Source organism: Rattus norvegicus, chromosome 11 (assembly GCF_036323735.1).
Source record: "Rattus norvegicus strain BN/NHsdMcwi chromosome 11, GRCr8, whole genome shotgun sequence".
Classification (NCBI taxonomy): domain Eukaryota; kingdom Metazoa; phylum Chordata; class Mammalia; order Rodentia; family Muridae; genus Rattus; species Rattus norvegicus.
The window spans coordinates 83,277,437-83,296,128 of NC_086029.1; the positions used below are offsets into that span (position 1 = coordinate 83,277,437).

The following is an 18,692-nucleotide window of genomic DNA, read 5'->3' on the forward strand; positions in this document are numbered from 1 at the left end:
TGCCGGACTCTTGCCAGCACTGGGTGTCACCTCGGCAGAGTCACTGCACCTGGGCTGACAGTGTGGGCCCCAGTTGGACAGCCCTGGGGCAGTCTCTGTGATGAGACACCTCTGTGTCTCTGGGAAGAGCTGCCAAGTGATGACGACACGGGGAGCATGCCCGGCTGTCGCATGCACCTGCTGCAGGCCGCTTTGTGCATGTGGAGCTGTGCAGAATGCTTGGTTTCCTCTCAGGGTTTGTTATTTCCGTCTCCTGAGAAGGGCAAAGAGAGGAAAAACAACCATTTCCACAGAGAGCATGTTTGAGACCTTGTCTCTACCCCACGTGCTCTTGCCTGCCTCAGAACATTCTATGCTAATTACACAAGCTGCTGCTGCCACAGCTTCCTGTTGGTGTCCACGGCTCCGGAAAACATGGAAACTGGTGGCCATCTGTGCCTACAGCGGGCTGCAGTAGAGCTGAAGGGGGTCAGCTTCAGGTGAGGACACTGTGTTCCTGCTGCACACCAGGCCCAGTCATCCCGAAGGAACACAGCTGACAGTGGCTTGTAGAGGAACCCGTGTGGCACTAGGACAGAGGATGAGAGGAAGCCGCCATCCAAGATTCTGTGCTGGAAAAGGACTATAGACCTGAGGGAGATCTCAACCATGGAACAGTAACAGGAGATCTGGTCCTCTCTCTGCATCCTGTGTCTTGTTCTCTTCTGTCAGATTTTTTTTTTTCCAAACTCAACAGAGATCCACCTGCCTCTGCCACCCTAGTGGTGGGATTAAAGTCACACCTGCCTTCCTCTGGCACATTTTTAAATTGCTAAAATATATGCAGCATAAAAGTCGCCATTTGGAACATCTTTAAGTCCGTAGCATTAATTCTGCTGCAATGTTCCACCACCGCTATTCTCTGTTTCCAAAGCAGAACTCATCCTCCGTACTGGCTGCCCTTCATTCTTTCTCCTCAGCCTGTGGTAAGCTCTCATCTACCTCTGCCTCATAAATCTGCCTGGTTTACACAGTCCATGCATGTGGAGTTATATACCTGTCTCCTGTCACTCTGTTGCCATTAGAAGCCTCTGACTCATGCTGTCCCCAGCTCCCATCCAGAGCCAGCGGGGAAATCCCATCACCAATGTCCCATCCAAGGGCCCTTTGTCTGGAATATCTGATCTAGGGCTTTTGGGTTCAGGTTTCCTTGTGTGATTAATGTGTGGAAGAGCCTTCTCCCACCACCTACCCCCACACACAATCCCCTGGCCAATTAGAGGTAGCTATGCTGTCTCAGAATAGGGCTGTGGCCTGGCCCTGTCCGTACCCTGAGAGGCAGTGAAGCATTGAGAAGAGGTCTCAGTATTACTAGAAGACATTTTTGACTGACATCCTTACATCCTGTAAGCCTTAGGTTCCTCATCTAGAAAAGGGGTTTAATAATATGCTCCTCCAAAGCTTGCACAGACAGAGTTCAAATATGTAAATGTGTAAAATGGTGCTTATGTACAGGTTTGTCAAAATCACTGCCATATTTGTAACCTATGCCTCCAAGTTTCATAATGACTAAGTGAAATAGCTTATTTTCATGAAGTACCTGGCAGATAATAATTATTGAAGGAAGTGCCAGCTCCCCATGTGCATGCATGCCATGTGTTATTACAGAAAAACTAGCATGAGGGGGTGGAGAGATGTCTCAGTGGTTAAGAGCATTGGCTGCTCTTCCAGAGAACGTGGTTTTAATTCCCAGCACCCACATGGTGGCCTACAACCATCTTTACTCCAGTTCCAGGGCATCCAGTGCTCTATTCTGGCTTCCAAAGGCACCAGGCAAAGGCATAGGACGCACACAAGCAAAGCAGCACATAAGTAAAAATCACTTTGTAAAGCAACGACCTGCAAGGCTTAGACTGGCCTCAGTGACTGTTCCCAACTGAGAGTCAATGCTCGTCCGACAGCAGATAGCTCCACCCCACGCAGACCCACAGTCCTTTCCTATTTTCTTTCCAAGCAACAGAGAAATGAGGAGTCCCAGGTGTGGAGGCCGGCCGACTGCAGAAGTTCATTTAGGACCATAGCAAAGTCAAAATCAGAAGCACTGAATGTGAGGAAGGTGTGGGGCCTTCACAGCCCAGCCTTAGTGCTTTCACCCCTTCTTTTTGAAGTTTGGAGACAGTTCCTTCTGGGATCAGTCTTTCTAACCTCCAGCAAAATATCATCCCATTCCGTCAGAGATCAGATGAGTCAGTGGCCTTCCTGTTGTGTGGGTCCCTATAGTTTCAGTCAGAATTAATTCATTTTAAACCCACAGAGGAAAAGTATCCTGATTGAAAACCGAGCTTTACCAAACTTGTCTCCTTGTCCTAATTTCAGTTGCCAGCTGAAAGGAACTGCACAGGAGGTAAAGAGCGGTGGGAAGTGTTACCAAGTTGAAGCTGGAGGGGATGGCTGGCCCCAGGGAAAGACACTGACTCAGACTACAGGGAAAGTGTTATATGCGTGTGTCCCTTGTGAGTGTGCATGCATACTCATGTGTGTCATACGTGTGCACAGATGTGTGGCAGCCAGGTGTGCATATGCGTGTGCCAGGATGCACTAGAACAGAATGTGGCTTCTGAGGAACGTGTTATTTCTTCCCACTCAGCTAAGCACAGCTCTCCTCTAGTCCCCTACTCACCATGAACTCATGGGTACTTTCTGAACCTATCTGAGATTAGCCTGAGCTTCCGGCTAAGGTTGAAGGGATTGGTTGCTTCTGCTTCTGCTTGGTGTAGGAGAGGCTCAGGGGAGTGAGTGTTTGCTGAAGCTGCTCATCTCTCCCACCTCTGCCTCAGCTCCTAGAAGGAACTCTGCTGAATGTCACCTGTTAAGCTAGACTCTCACCGGGCCACATCCTTCAACAAGCAAGGCCCTCACTGAAGCCGATGGAGCTTTATACTCCAGAGAAGAAGCTTGTCCAAGTGTCTTTTCCTTCCAGAGCTGAGTGAGTGGCTTCTGGACGCACCTGGCTTGTTTCTGTTGCGCTGCCAGCCTGCCCTGAGAACCAGACTCACTGGGCACCCCGTGTCCCTGCAATGAAGGCTGCCATGCCTGGGTGCCTCAGCCTTCTGCAGATCTTTTCTCTGCAAGAGTTGGCAGTGGTCCTAGTGCACGCTTCAGTGAGCTGGTAACAAGGACACTTGAAGATTTACCTAGCAGGGTGATCCATCCCTGAAAGCACTCCGGGTGCTGGGAATCCAAGGCCAGGCCTCAGGCTTTTCCCACTCACCGCTAACTGGCTCTCTGTCTCACCCAGTGCTGGCCAGTGAAGGAAGGAAGCAGGCCATCCTCCATCGCAGCTGAGTCATGTGATGTTTCATCTCCTTCTCCAGTCTTCTAATACCTTACACCTCCTCTTGTTCTGGGGAGCCGTCTGAAGCTAAAGGAAGAGAGATTGCACTCGTAGGTACCCAGGTGTCAGCACATCCCACACACAGCCCTCACAGCCCACACACAGCCCTCACAGCCCTCACAGCCCTCAGGGATAGAACGTTGAGTTCTTGTGGAGCCGGAGCAGGACACACTTTGACTTGCTCAGAGTCCTCTCTCTGCTCCTCCACTGTGCAAACGTGTGGTCACGTGACTCTGTGCCAACACTGCTGATCGCGTCTCATTTAGCCTATTCCCCAGACACACATTTCACAAGCACAGTGAAACCAGAGGAGCTCTTATGTAAGAGGACCTGAGAGGGGAGGGGAGGCCCAGGGGAGGCTGCGAGTACACATTGCTAAGATAGAGGACTTGAGGGAGGAGTCTCGGGGAGTGTTGGGGAAGGAGAAACACTTTATAGTCAGGGTAGCTGAGGGGCCCCACCGTGCACACTTAGTTCCTTCCTGGGTGGAACAGGTGGTGGGCTTAAGAAGGATGACCTGAAGATGGGAAGAGCTGGCCTCTGCAGGGACCATGACCCCCACCCCATCTAGACCAGGATCCCAAAACGGTGAGGCTCATGGCCAGCAGGGAGCACCCTCAATGAGAGCTTTGTCCTTCTGTAGAGGATTGTGAACTTGGCTCAGCAGAAAATTTCCAGGATCCCACAGGTGCCCACCTGTGTGGGAGATGGGGGCTGACCCTGGCCCCAGCAGGCGAGGCCGGGAGGCCTGGCAGCGCCCAACAGAGTCCTGTGCCCGAGGCGGGCATCTCTCGGTCTTGGACAAGGGCCAGGGGATCTCTGGGAGGTTAGTGAGAAACCAGGGAGAAGAGACCAGTGGAGGATGCTAGCTAGCTGAGGGCTTATAGATTCAGCCGTGCAGCCGGTCAGGGTCTTCTGGAGGCTCCGGGCTTCTACGGGGCCTGGCCTGGCCATGCTGGGTGTGCTGGCTTTTCCTTCAATGCTTCTTTTCCAAGCTGTGTCCACAGCCCAGGTTTCTTCATACATCTCCCACTAATGGAGACCTCAGAGAGGAAGCCAGTATTGAGAACTCTGTCCTTCTGTTGTACAGCCTTCCAGCCAGATGGCTCTGTAACTTCTCTGGGGTGGGTGAAGAGCTGCCCTTCCTGAGGGGGCAGCTTGTACTCTCCTCTAGCCGGGTGTGTGGTCTATAGCCGTCTCCACAGTGTGGGCTAGATGCAGACGCATGCCCAGCTGACGTGGACGTGGCTTGATGATGACACTCTCTCCTTGATCAGCAGTTCAGCAGCCTGCATTACTACAGGGAAGAAGGTAAGGGGCAGCTGGGCCCCAAGAGGAAAGGTCTACACAGGCACAGAGTTCCAGAAGAAAGGTTAGGAGACTCATGTCCAGGAAGACAGGCTGTTTTTGAAGAACTGCCTTCCTTGGGCAGTGGCTGGAGCTGGTATCTAATTTTCCTGCCAGTTTTGATCTGGGTTTTAAGTTCCACACTTCACAGTCACTCACACACTCGTCATCATTGTCTAGTCTGGGTGAGCCCAGGCCACATTCTTCGTCCCCCATGCGCTCTGCAGTTCCAGACGGTGGCTGGCACCTGTGTAGACACCTGACTCCAGCACAGGTGGGAGCAGGCTGGGAGAGCCACCAGAGTCTCCTCCACCTTCGTGGGGCCCCCAGACCCAGCAGAGACGCAGGAGCATCATCTGGAAGCCCAGATGGAGTCGGGCAGAACACTGCTACCGAGGAGCCAAGGAACACATCTCGGTTTAAAAGGAGAAGCATCTCCCTGGAAAGTCGGCCATAGGGAAGCGGCAAAGAGAACCTCTAAGCCTGTGAGCGTGGGCGAAGCGAGGTTGGCCACGGTCAGGAAAGAGCATAGGCATGTTTGCCTTTGGGCCATCTAGAAAAAAGGGCCCTGTAGGCCAGCATCACCAGCTGCCCGGTCCTGAGACTGGGAACACGTACAGTGGCTGGAGAGCACATGAGGGTGCCACCGAGATGGCCCCTAGTGATGAGTGTCACACCATTCAGACCTCAGACCATGATCCTGCAGTCTGAAGAGCTGGTCAAAAAACAGACTCAGGTTGAGGGAGCCATGTAGAGGCCTTGTAGACCGTGTTAGGGGAGAGGGCGCTGAGCTCCTTGGTTGTGACTAGGCCATTAGGTTGGGAAAGGGTGCCTTCAGGGAAGACTCCACTACCATAAGACTCCATGTTTCTATACCAAAATGAAAGAAGGAAGAGGTTCCAGGGGACAGAGAATGCTCCCTCCCTGACTGTTCCTCCTGCCCCAGTCCTTCTCCTCACACAGTGGCCCTAAGGGAGGTTAGGTAGGCCAAGCACCATCTCATAAGACCATCCGGAAGAGAAGGAAGGGGGCAGAAAACTGGTCGCTTCCCCGCCCTGTTTCCAGAACACTGTTCTTACAGACACTAAGAAGGAAAAGTAAGGACTGGGCAGAAGTGTATCCAGTCAGTGACCGCCTCATGTGCCACACCTGGGAAACAGTAAGCAGTGAGATGCTGCCCACTGGAGACCACCCATACCCCAATCCTGAACATGCCAGGGGCTTTGCTGCCAATGGGAATCAGGTTTGAAGCAAAGCAAGTAACCAAACCCATAGCACACGCAGCTGGCGACACCCAAGGACAGATGATTGTCTCAGAGCAGTGGCTTTCATTTCTGCAAGCTTCATGGCCCATAGACCCCAATCTTGGCCCGGCACCCAGGCTTCAGCTGATGAGTCCACTGAACAGACTGGGAATTGAGACCCCCACCCAGCACAGGCAGTGGCTCGGCCAAGGTCACCCGCTGATGGGTGCAGAGCCCACACCAGCGCAGACAACCGCAGAAAGGGGGTAGGCCTGGCAACCACACTGCTCGGCGAGCTTGACTTGCACCTGTGCTTCTGTGATCTCATCAGACATGTCGAATACTGCCTGCATTATCCCATGACGTCCTCCCACCATCCTTGCATATAGTCAGGAAGCCAGGGGCTTCTGTATAGAAGCCAGGAGGTGGAGAATAGCGTGCCTTTTCCAGGGTGATGAGCAGAGGGCCAGGATTTGAATGAGGTCCAAGCTGAGACCAGCTGCTCCTACAGCCAGCCCTGCTTTCTTGACTCGGTCATGCGCTGGCCATAGAAGGAGGTGATATCCCCTGAACTCACATCTGTTCCATGGCCATAAGCTTGTTCCTTCCAGGACTCATTTCCTGGGATCCCCCTCCCCGCAAGGCTGTAGCAGAGTAAGAGGGTGTAACAAGTGTTAATATAGAATTTGTAAAACATTTCAATTTGTCATATTGTCTATTTTATGGCCATTAAAAAAATAGTGATGTTGATACTATTATAGTCTTCATCTCTAGAAAAACAATTTTAAAAGGGCTAGTAAGGTGGCACAGCTGGTAAAGTGTATACCATACAAACGTGACCACCAACTTCTGTCCTGGAAACACATGAACATGGAAGGAGGAAACTGCACAGAGCTGTCTGCTTGCCTCTATACACTACACCACACACACATACACACGCATGCGCGCACACACACATGCACATACACACATGCATGTACACATTCGATAAGAAAATGTTTTAATTACAAAGGGATCAAGGTGGCTGGAGAGATGTCTCATTGGTCAAGAGCACAGGCTGCTCTTCCATGAGACCTGGGTTCAATTCCCAACACCCTCATGGTGGCTCACAGCCATTTGTAACTCCAGTTCCCGGGGATCTGACAGTTTCTTCTGGCCTCCGTGGCCACTGCAGACACATGGCACATAGATATATGTACTGGTAAAACATTCATACACATAAAAATAAATGAATCTTTAAAAAAAGAAAAAGAACAACGAACAAACCCAAACCAACCAATCAGAAGCCAGCTCCTTTTTCTTCTGAGTAGACCCTGGGCCAGCAGCAGTGACAGCAGCAGCAGCAGCGTTCCCTGGGAGCTTGTCAGTGATACAGCTTCTGAGGGGGAACTTGCGTCTCAATGGGGTATCAGATGAGCCCACTTCCACACAGGGTATCTAAGCAGGACCACTCTGTGACAGGCTCTAGTCCACAGTGGCCTTGCTCTGAGCATGACCTGTGAGGTGACCAGTGTTCGTGTCAGTGTGCTGCCACTGTCTGGTACCTTGACCAAACCCACACACAGATACGTGAGCGGGACGGAGTCTGCTTAGGTGGGTGGGAAAGGTGCCCTCATTTCTCCTGGGTTTAACAAGTCGAGGCTCCTAAGGCCCTGATACCTGTGCCCTCGCATCTAAGTGAGGCCAGTCCCTGCACCTCTGGCTTTTGGATCAGAACTCCCTTCAGTGAAGGGCATTGCTGTAGCTGGGAGTTTAACTGGAGACACAAGGTCAAATTCCACACATACCCCTGGTCCTACCACACACACACCCACATTCTGCTCACTGTCCTGGAAAACACCCCATCGTGTGTCCCTGGCCCTTTCTCTTGTGACCTCCAATGCCGTGGGGCTATTGGGAGCAGTGAGCCAATTCCAAAGGTGACACTGGCTCATTCCCTCAACCCCTATGATAAACATCCCTCCCCTTGGCATAAATTTGGGGAATGGGTAAGATTAGTGTTCTAAGCTAAGGCCACAGCCTAGACCAGGCCATGTGTTGTGTGTGTGTGTGGGAGGGGTGGGGGTGGGGGAGCAGGAGTCGGATGCTCACAAGGTCCAGTCTGCATCTTCGTGGTCACTGGAGTCCCAGAACTCTCTCCAGAATTGAGCCAATCCCTGACAGAGGTGCCCAGCCATCAGTGAGGCCTCTTCTGGGCCAGTAGTAGGAAGGGCCTGGCCTAGAGGGCCAGGCCTCTCTGGACTCTGCCTGCCTAACCTTTGTCCCTGGACATCTCAAGACTGACGTGGATTCCTTGGCTCTTGGTCCAGCCCCACTCATTCTCCCTCTAAACCTTGGGGGAGGGAGACCTCACAGCTGTCAGCTCAGTGGTCCAAGATGTCTCCTCTCTTCCTGAACTCTGCCTCCAGTATCTTCTCGCATGCTGTGCACTCCTGCCACTGGGTTTTAGAGTCTGATTTCCCCTCCTCCAATTACTTCATCCATTTGAGGCCAGCATCTCAGCCAGCGCCTCTGTGACTGTCCACACAAACACCAGTGAGCTGTGTCCAGGCTCCCTCTGCCTGCTTGGTTCCAATCACACCCTCCAGGCCAGCAAGCCATTTTATCTGTCTGTTACGTATCCCAGAGAGGAATGCCCAAGGATCCTTGGAAACTAGTGCTGACATCAAATTGTTCTCACTCCAGCCCCTCCTTCTCTATAGGTTACTTCATCTTCCACCCTCCTCAACTTTCCCCATAGCCTTGGCCTTAGATAGGCCCCAGGGCTCCCCTCTTCATGGCAAATCCCCAAGCCTAGTCCCCCTGTCTCTACTTCAGCTTCCCTCACTAGAAGCTGGAGCCGACAGCCTCTCCTCACTCAGTCATGTAGATACTAGTGTGAGTGTTAGTAACGCTTCAACAGTCTAGCACACAGTAAGCTCTTCTCATCCCTGCCCTCTCCCTTCAGTCTGGCTCGCTCTGGCTTTCCTGTCCTCCCTCTAACCTCTCTGACAAGACGCCGTCTGCCTCCCCTCTGTCTGTTCCATTTGTATCCTCTCCAGTCCAGCATGCCCTGCTCCTTGGTATCCTGTATTCATTCACTTGTCCCAAAGGTCACTGTCCCCTCCTGTGCACTGTCAAGCTCTTACCTTCTGTAGCTTTCAACCCTAAGAGACACAGGGGCCAGCTTCAAAAGGGGAGGAGCTGTCCCGGCAGAGCCCGGAGAGACTACTGATCAGGGATGTGAATAGCTTGTTCCAGAGAGCACCGGACGGACGGTAAGAGCAGGGTGTTGCCTCCATAGAGGGACCTGTTTCAGTAATTAGAGCAGAGTGTCACCGGGGCAAGGTTGGTGGAGGGTAATGTGTGTAGGTCAAATGGCCAAGGTGAGGAAGGGCAGAGGGTACCCCAGTGGTAGAGCAGAAAGGACGATGGTGGTAGCAGTGATGAGCAAGGAGGTGCCCGAGGCTGTGATGATGACGGGGCAGCTGTGGGAGGTGGAGGATGAGTCCCGGGAAGGACCAAGGCGGGAGGCAGCAAGACTGGGGTTTTGGTGTGAGCGCCGAGGTGCTTGGCCTGATGATATTCAGGTCAGCATGTCTGAGTGACAGGCAGAATGGGCACCCTCATCTCTGCCACACAGTGCCCAGTGAAACAACTCGGAGAAGGATTGGCTTTGGCTCAGTCTCAGGGTGGGCAGGACATGGCATGGAGGAACATCTCTGTCTGGGGTGGCTCCTGTCTGAGGCAGCAGGAGCAGGAGACTTGCTCACATCTCAGCAGACCAGACATCAAGGATCAGGGTCAGAAACTGGTCAAGCTCTATCCCCAAGGCCCACCGCAGGTGGCCCATTTCCTCCTCCAACCCTGTGCGTTAAAGGTTACACAGCCGCCCAGCACAGCACAGTAGCTAGAAACCAAGGGTTCAAGCACACGAGACTTTTAGGGACATCTCAGACTCAAAGAAAACAGGCCCTGAGACTTTATATCTCTGTGACTGCACACAAAAAAACCCTTTTTTAATTAAAAAGATGAGAGCCCGATGCTGATGATGGCTTGAGTGTGGAAGGCACCACATGGGGAGATAAACCTAGAGGAAGACCTGGCGGTGAGGAGAGGACATGGAAGGAAGGCCTGCTGGGGACACCTGGACTGCCTACCTGGGTCACAGGGCTGGCTGATGAGTGGTTGGTAGGGGCAGAGTGGGTGCAGACCCAGCGAGGCTGTATGGCCCTGTGGCTCCTCGGAGATCTCTGCAGCAGAGGAGGAGCCCCACGGCCTGAGTTAGTATCAGCGGCTCAGGTTTCGTGTAGGGGACAGGTGGCTGGGGTTCTCCTAGGCCGCCATCTTCAGGAGTCTGAGGTGCCTTCTTCAGCCACCTGCTGGGCTTCTCTGCATACAACTTCGTATCCTCTCCTTATATCCCCGCCCCTCCCAGCCTGCACTGCTGCTACTGGCCCCACCTCCCTGGCTTGCCCTTCCCCTTTTCTAGGCCCTCACGCAGCTCTTCCAGCCCTACTGGAGCACATCCGCCATGCTCCGCGGTTGTTTTGTAGGATGGACTGGTGGCCGTCTCCTAACCCCGCCCCCTGTCTTCACAGCTCCAGTGCTGCAGGTGTGGGAGAAAGGCCTGGTGACTGAGATTGTGCTCAGGCAGGTGTGTGCAGGTTGAAGAACCCACTCCCGGGTGGCATGACCCGAAGCCTGCAATGCGGTGGGTGGGCGCTCCACAGCGCCTCAGGGGTCAGAGCTACAGGGCCTGGCCAGGAAGGGAAACCTTAGACTGGTGATGTAATTCTTCGGGGCTCTGAGAGGACTATGGCTGTGTGGAGAACTGTCTCATGGCTTACCAGGCCTTGCCATCAGAATCCCCCAGGATGCAGGCACCTGTTTCTGTAACCCACAGAGATTGACTGGTCTTAGCCTGTGCAGCTGTGGGGACCAGACAGCAATGTAGGTCACCTTTAGCACACCCAGGTCTGGCACAGGAAGCCATGTCGAAACAGAAACTCCCAGATGGCTGGGTGGACAAGGGCTGGTTGCTGAGGTACACACCCCTAGCAAGCTGGGCAGGCAGGGAGAGACATCTGCAGAGTCAGCCCTCCTGTGGCTGAGTGCCTACACTGGCAGACAAAGCCATTTCTCCTGGGCACACTGCTGGGCACCATCTGTTTACCCCTCTGCTCCCAGAGCCCACCAGAAGTCCCGTGCAAGAGACTTATCCCTGTCCCCAGCCTAGGTCATTGCCCAGCAGGCCACAACCTGAGCAGCACAGTGGCCCACAGTTGGCTTCCGCCTTGGTGTGGGGTGTTCTGCTCACTTCTCCTGAGCTCAGTAGATGCTCCTTAAGTGATAACTAGCTGCTGCCCTCGGGTATCCTCTGGTACCCAGTGTATCTCAGTGAGAATGGGGGCTTTGGACGTCTCCTGCTGACTAACACATGCTGCTGCTTATCTCGTCCTATGAGTCCACAAGCCCCGACCAGGGAACAAAGGACAGACACTCATAGAGGAATGCAGGGATCTGGTGAGGTTCATACACACTGGGAGAGCCACAGCTCCCACACCAGCAACCCGGAACCTCAGTGTGGTTATTAGGTAGAGGGTTGGCTATCCTTACATGCAGACTCTGTGAACATCCAGGAGGAGGCCAAAGCTTTACTTACCAGTCTACACACACTGGTCCCTCGTTTGCACTCAGTCTCCCAGGGGAAACAGCCATCCCTCCTGAACCTCACCCAGTAAGTCTTTGCCACTGTGGGGTGAAGCATTGGCCTCTTTGAAATGGCAGTGCCCATGTCAACAGGACACACTCAAGACTTCCTTGACTTGGGACTTTGTCTGTCCCTACAGGCCCTCAGCACTCACATTGCTGGACTCCCGTTTGTCACTGTCTAGTCACTGGCAACAGCCTCTTGCCACTCTCCAGCCTTCCATGACAACATTTTCTCAGCCCCTTGGCAACAGCAAAATCAGGGACCTGGGAGTTCCAGGTCCCCCCTCCCCCCTGTTTTGAGCCTGGAGAAGATCGGGTGAGATGAGGACAAGCGCTGATCGGTTCCCCATCTTCACTTCTACAGGATTGCGTCCCCCGAACTCCATCTGCTGAGGTGTGGCTCTCAGCACTGTTGAATGCCACCAATGGAGGCATCAGATGTAACTGTTGTGAAGAAGGACTTGTGGTGGAGTAGGGTAGCTCTCCAGAGATAGCTGCACACACAGATCACCCCTGAAGGTGAAAGTCAATATTGGGCTGAAGACATTTCAGAAGCCAGGGCAGCATGGAGGATGTTCTTCCTCACAGCCTGCAGAGGCAGCGCTACACCACATCCTACATTCAACAAACAGTCCCGACTGACTGAGTCTCTGGCGGGTGCACTGCCTGGTGTTCCTATTTTCAGGGACACAGAGGGAAAGTGAAAGGTCCACTTTGCAGGTGGTGGCAGAAGCGAGTCTCTAGAAGGCATGGTTCTTACAACAACACCCCAGTGCCCTGCATGACCCCCCCTCCCAAGCTGAAGGCTTCAGTGATGAAAGTTCAAACCACGCCGATGCCTAGTCTGGATGTGGTCTGCTCTGTCCCCTGCTCAGTGGATGAGCAGTGGTCCTGATCCATAGAATAAGGAATGCGGTAGCTGCTCCCCCAGCAAGCACCTCCCTTCTCCCTGCCTTCTCGCCAAGATCGCCTTCCTGGTCTTCTTTTGTGAGGCCCTCTGTCCCTGAGGGCTTTTCTTACCCTCCTCGGCTGAGCCAGGGACACAGGTACCATAAGTCTACAGAACATGCTGGCCAGAGGGGCTGAGCGGAGGCTATTCTTTGGGGAGGGGAGGCAGGAATGTCAGGACTTGCTGCTCCTCAAGGAGAGCTCTGCATTTGTGTCTCCTACGGGGTCTGCTGGGCCTCCTTCCCGTGGAGTCCCTTCCTCCTCTTCTATCAGGTAGCCTGGTTCCACCACTGAGGACTGGCCCACCCCTACCCTTAGGCCTTTAGCTTGAGAAACTGAGGGCTCAACCTTGCCTCATGCTATGGCGTTTGCTAACTCAGTTACTGGCCTACAAACAGAGCTGGTGTTTGTAACCCACGAGGGCCTCCAAATAAGGGCAGGTGTGTGTCCTACCTGCTTCCTTTCCTTCCATGGCCCATGCAAGGTTTTGGCTTTTGGATAACCCAGCCCCTTCCAGGGAATGTACCATCAGAAAGAAAGGGCTTGAAGGGGCTTCATTCGTACTTTTCCAGAGGCCTCGCTGACTTCTGGAAGGGGCTTCATTTGTACTTTTCCAGAGGCCTCGCTGACTTCTGGAAGGGGCTTCATTTGTACTTTTCCAGAGGCCTCGCTGACTTCTGGAAGGCCTCGTTATTTACAACGACTGTACGTGCAAGGCTTGTTCCAGTTGAAAACGAGTTCCCAAGAGAAGGAAAACCTAATCCCTGCTATCATGGGACCCAGCTATCATGGGGAACGGGACGAGAGCACAGAGGGCAGATTGGATGGGTGTGAACATGGGCAGCCTGCCCAAGAAACTTCTGGAAGATAGGACTCAGAACCACATAACTGGATTCATCAGGAGTCCCGGGGACAGACATAGCCAGCCCAGGCCCCTGTGAGGAAAGGGCAGGTTTGAGGCTGTGTACTGAGCTGATTCAGAGTGGTTCTTAGGTCTGCCCTCACAGCCAGTATCATGACAGCAGTGACTCTGCGTCTCAATGTCTGGTCTCCAGGGCTCTTGGCTTCAGGTGTGTTGGCCAAATTCAGAAATGAGTTTGGAATTCAGGTGCCATTCCTTGGAACATTAGCCTGTGGAATCTGAGGAAGTCAGAGATAAAGGAACTGCAGAGGTCAGAAGCCTCCGCCTAACTGACCAAAGACCTCGGTGTCCCAGGAGAACAAGAGACCCCAGTGTGTAGGGAGAATAGGAGAGGGTCATGCAGTCCACCCCCAACCCCGCCTTCATGGTGGGTGGGGAGATCTGGGGCCACCAGCACCCACGAGAGAGCTCAACTTGCCACATCCCTGTACGGTTCTCATCTTGGTGAAGTTGCCGTGGAGGCGGGTGAAACCAGCCAATCCAGCGTCCTCTGTGTGCTGGCTTCATCTAGGAGATTGGGAGCACTTTGACCAGGGCACACAAAAGGTCATTTTGTGCTTGGCTGGGTTGGGGGGAGTTCAGTTCCCTTTCAGGCTGGTTCTGCTTCAGCAGACACACTGGGAAACTTGCATTTCTAGTTTCCATCCCTTTTTGCCCATGATATATCAAAAATGTGTTGATCTGGTTCTTTCTAGCTCTTCGTTATAGAATTTCTCTGCCTGGTGCTTGCCTACCTGATACCATTCCTGCATGGTGCTGGGGTGAGTGCTGTGGTGGGCACTGTGCTGTGGTAGGCGCTGTGGTGGGTGCTGTGGTGGGCGCTGTGCTGTGGTAGGCGCTGTGGTGGGTGCTATGGTGGGTGTTCCTAGGGAGCCACCTGGGTTATAGTTTCCACCTGGACATGTCTTCTCTTCCTCTTGCAGGCCTCATTTTTGTCACTCTTGATATGAGAGGGAAGGTCTGGGGGCTTCAAAGCAAGGGTGTACCCCACACAGCCCTGACCGATGACTACTTGCTGAGGGGGAAAACCCCTTCAGCACACCAGAGGCTTATCCATGGTGGATAGATTGCTCAGGGTAGTGACTCAGTAGCCTTACCTCAGCCTGCCTCCTCCTGCCACCCACCACCAAAGGCGGCAAGACTCACTCCTCCCTTTTTCATAGTCCTTTCTTCCTTCCCGAGTTCCTGTCGTCTGGGCAGCCCATATGGGGTAGAATCGCCTGAGGACCCCGTCCCTCCTGCCAGACCCTGATCTCTTTGGGGTCTCCTGCAAGAGAAGGGAGGAAGCAGCGGGCAGCATGGAGCCTCCATTGATCTCTCTTCCTCCCTGCTAAATGTCCTGTCCCCACCATTGGAAGAGGTAGTTGGCTTGTAACCTGACTCTGAAATTAACCACTTGACAGTAGGGTTGGATGGCAACGTGTTGACGTGCTAGCAACCCATCATGGCCGGCTCTGTGGCCGGAAGGGCCACAGCCTCTCAGCTTGCTCTCGAAGCTTATCTTTGCCAAGGTTGTTATCAGCAGGCAGGCGCCAGATCAAAGCCTGCTCTCAGCTCTTCTCAAGCCATTCCTGACCGGACTCTAACAATGGGCCTGTGTGCTGCATTGGTTGGTGTCCCACGGGCATGCTTTTCCCTTACCAAGATCAAACTGTCGGCTGCCTTTCTGACACGTGAGAGCACAAAGAAGGCTTGTCTGTCCCTTACTGGAGTCAGGTGCTAGAACTGAGGATGGGCCTGGTGCAGCTCCTGCATGCCGGGGCTCTGGTTTGCTTTGGACCACAACTTACACTTCCCCTGCATCTGATTTGGTGAGCATCTCTATGAGGCATCTCTAGCCAGTGTAGCCACAGTGTATTCCCTACCCTGAGGGCCCAGGCTCGCCCAACCTGGCCCGGGCACTGCTGCTGGGCCTTGTCTTTGAGCACAGGTTTGGGGGCCCATCCCCCAGATGCTACAGCACCTAAGATCTTGATGCTCAAGGCTAGAATGCAGAACGACCAGCGCTCTAAGCATGTCAACCATAGGAAGATTTCCAGATGTTTCCTTCTACCTCCAAGTGCAAGTATTTGGATAAAGGCCAAGGAGGGTCCCTCCAGCTGTCGCAGTACATGAACCTAGGTTGACTTTTCTGAATCTGCTGGAGAAATGTGGAAACTGTGGTGGCGTTCCCTCCTAAATGCCGTATTCCCACGTGGTTCCACACAGCTGCTTCTCACCCTAACTTGCAGTCATCTGCTGAGAGCTGTCTCTGGACCCCAGCCTCTTCTTAGCTCCTCAGAAATGCTAGGCATAGGGTCATGAAAGAAGCTTGTTGTAAAGGGGAAAGCCTGCTGGGGTCAGTCTGAGTTTGGCTGCCTATGACTTCGTCATCTGTCACTCAACCCCCCACCTCCCCGTGTCATGTCCTCTTCAAGGCCATAAGACAGGGTGAGGATTTTACCTTGCTGCCGTCTGGAGGATGTGAACTTTGAGCCACAGGCCGGGGTTCAGTCTCTGCTTCTGCTCCACACCAGCTGTGTGACTTTGGGCAAGTTACACAGTCTCCCCGGGCAGTGTTTTCCTAGCTCTGTGGCGGGTCATCTCACAGAGCTCCAGACTTGAGGAGGAGTAGCCCCCATTCAGCATGTGGTCCGGGACCTGCCATCTCTGCAGACCCTAACACAGTGGCAGTGACAGTGACAGTGATGATCTCATCAACATGGTCTCCCTGAGGTCATCGAGGACGTGAGAGCCCGAGACCTGGAGTTAGGGGCCTGGATTCAGGCTGGCGAGGTGCTGTAGATTCTGAACCTCGGAACCCCCCCCCCCCCGCTTTTGTTTCTGAGAGACCGAGGGAGGAGTGGTCATTGTGAAGGCCCAGGGGCCACGGCTCACTCACCCCAGACTGGGATAACTCTGTGTCCTTTCCCTTCACAGGCACACATTCTGGCAGTTCCGCCACGAGAACCCCAAGACCAGAGTTGGGGACCCTCCTCCTGAAGGACTCCCTGGCTTCAACAGTGGAGTGATGCTGCTGAACCTGGAGGCCATGCGCCAGTCTCCGCTCTACGGCCATCTGCTGGAACCTGCCTGGGTGCAGCAGCTTGCTGACAAGTACCACTTCCGGGGCCACCTGGGGGACCAGGACTTCTTCACCATGATCGGCATGGAGCACCCGGAACTCTTCCACGTGCTGGACTGCACCTGGAACCGGCAGCTGTGCACCTGGTGGAGGGACCATGGCTACAGCGACGTCTTCCCGGCATACTTTCACTGTGAGGGCCACGTCAAGATCTACCATGGGAACTGCAACACTCCTATCCCAGAGGACTAGGCACCAGCTCGCCCGCTATGCCAGTGGGGCTCCCGGGCCTGGGAAGAGAGAGAGACTCGGCTCGGATGCCCTCCAGGGGCCAGGTGCTGCAGATGCCCCAGCTGGCTGGTTCCTGTCCAGCCGGTCGCCATCCAGAGAGGCTCAGCTGAGCCCTCCTGGCACTCAGACTGTTTCGCTCCGGGCATCCTGGGACACACACGGGCGGTTGAAGATCCGGAAGGAAGGGAAATTGCCCCTTGTCTACATAGAATCAGAATCCTTGTAAAGGTCTGGCTTTGCTAGACTGAATAAGCATCCCGAGCAGCAAACTCTAATGCTTTGTGAGAGAACAGACTGCTGGGCTCCCAGTGAGCACTGAATGCCGAGTGAGAGTTTTAACAAGCAGCCCAGGGCAGAAGCCTCCAAAGGAATGCCATGGTCTCACATCCTTTCCCAGGAGGCTTTGCACCTCCTCCAGGCATTCATGTTGCCTGGTGCAGGCTACACTGGCAGCCCCTTTTGGATAAGGCCTGAGCATGTAAGAATCTGCTTACTGTCCCACTCGCAGCTCTACCCCTACTGTATCCCAGAACCGTCTACCTGCCCCAGGGACTGACCACTAAGGAATCAAATCTATCATCAAAGGACAGAGATTGCCCATGCCACGGCGTGCACTAGATTCACTCCAAGGAGCAGCCAACCAGGTCTCAGGTACAACTGGGTGAGCTTGGGAAGAGGTGGCCTCCTAGTCTCATCATAGTCCCTGGAGAGGAAAGAAAACAAACTCCTAATTTCCCTTCCCAGAAGTGAGTACCATTTCTCTATGTACGCTTGAGATGGACTCTGTAAGTCAACTGCCCACAGGAAATCCCCACAGGCCATGTCTGCACCCTCAGGCAAGAAATGGGAGGTTCTTACTATATAGTCTGTAATTACCATGAGAGACACTAGTCTTTGAGAACACTTGAGTCATGGCATTTGCTCTCTGGCTGCAGTGTTCAGGGCACAGGGCTCTGAAAGAAGAATAGAGTCAGTATCAACCAGAAGACCTAAAAGGACCAACCGGAAGGCCTGCCTGTGGCTGCCAGTTGGGTGGTACTGTCCTGTTTGGTTCCAGATGCAGAACTATCTCATTCTAGCTCTTGGCAGGCTCATCTGCTGCCGGGAAGAAGCCCGGATGTCGCTGGCTCCTTAGCCCAGACCTCCCAGTTCCATTCATGCCTGGTGAGGTGGCACACTCCTTCACCAGCCCTCTGCTGGGCCCAGGTCATCTGTTCTCCCAGCTACTTGGCGTCCTATTTATAGCGTCTGTTCTTAGATGCCTGCTGTGCACCAGGCGTTGGCTTAAGGATTTCTGTGTGCCCTGGATAATAATCATGAAAACCTCAACAAGTTCATCCCCAGCTCTAAAACTGAGCTATGAAAACAGACATGGACGGGCCCTCTGTTGTGTCGTTTACTGAAGCTTTTTATTTACAGAAATGTTGGAAACTGTTGCTAGGGAAGCAGATAAATAATGCAGTCATATGGTGGGATATATTAGAAATCATTTGAAGGAATATTTCATGTACCAGGAAATACTTATGCTAGTGAGTAAAGAATACACAATATAAGATTGTATATGTGTCCTTCTATTTTTTAATCACATGTATGTGTGCATCTCTATGTATTTGTGTACAAACAGGTACATACATGAAATGCATATGTATGTCTGAAAAGAGAAAGAGTTAAGAACAGGCCTATTCTGTATTTTATTCAACTCCTCATAGACCATGCTTCAGCCAGTCACAAGACAGCTATCCCAATGGGGGAGGGGATTAAGAGACAGGAAGCTTTTAAAACTCACAATAACAGATGAATTTTTCATCA

The 18,692-nt window shown here is 53.2% G+C and overlaps 1 protein-coding gene and 1 long non-coding RNA gene across 3 annotated transcripts in view; one reads left to right on the forward strand and one right to left on the reverse strand.

Moving 5' to 3' along the window:
• The window catches only part of Xxylt1 (xyloside xylosyltransferase 1), a 132,448-nt gene extending 114,005 nt beyond the window's left edge, over positions 1 to 18,443 (forward strand). The window contains exon 4 of one of the 2 annotated variants that reach the window (XM_344027.10): positions 16,448 to 18,443. In XM_344027.10, the coding sequence (XP_344028.5) occupies positions 16,448 to 16,844 (397 nt within the window). In that variant the 3' untranslated portion in view covers positions 16,845 to 18,443. Of the gene's footprint in view, positions 1 to 14,223; positions 14,290 to 16,447 lie in introns of those variants that run through there. The other variant, XM_063270940.1, reaches the window with a different exon arrangement.
• Positions 6,948 to 10,372, reverse strand: LOC120095677 (uncharacterized). Its single transcript, XR_005491394.2, has 3 exons — positions 10,104 to 10,372; positions 9,093 to 9,253; positions 6,948 to 7,460 (listed from the first exon to the last, which is right to left on the reverse strand). It is a non-coding gene; the product is annotated as an uncharacterized LOC120095677 (long non-coding RNA).
• Positions 18,444 to 18,692: the final 249 nt, after the last annotated feature.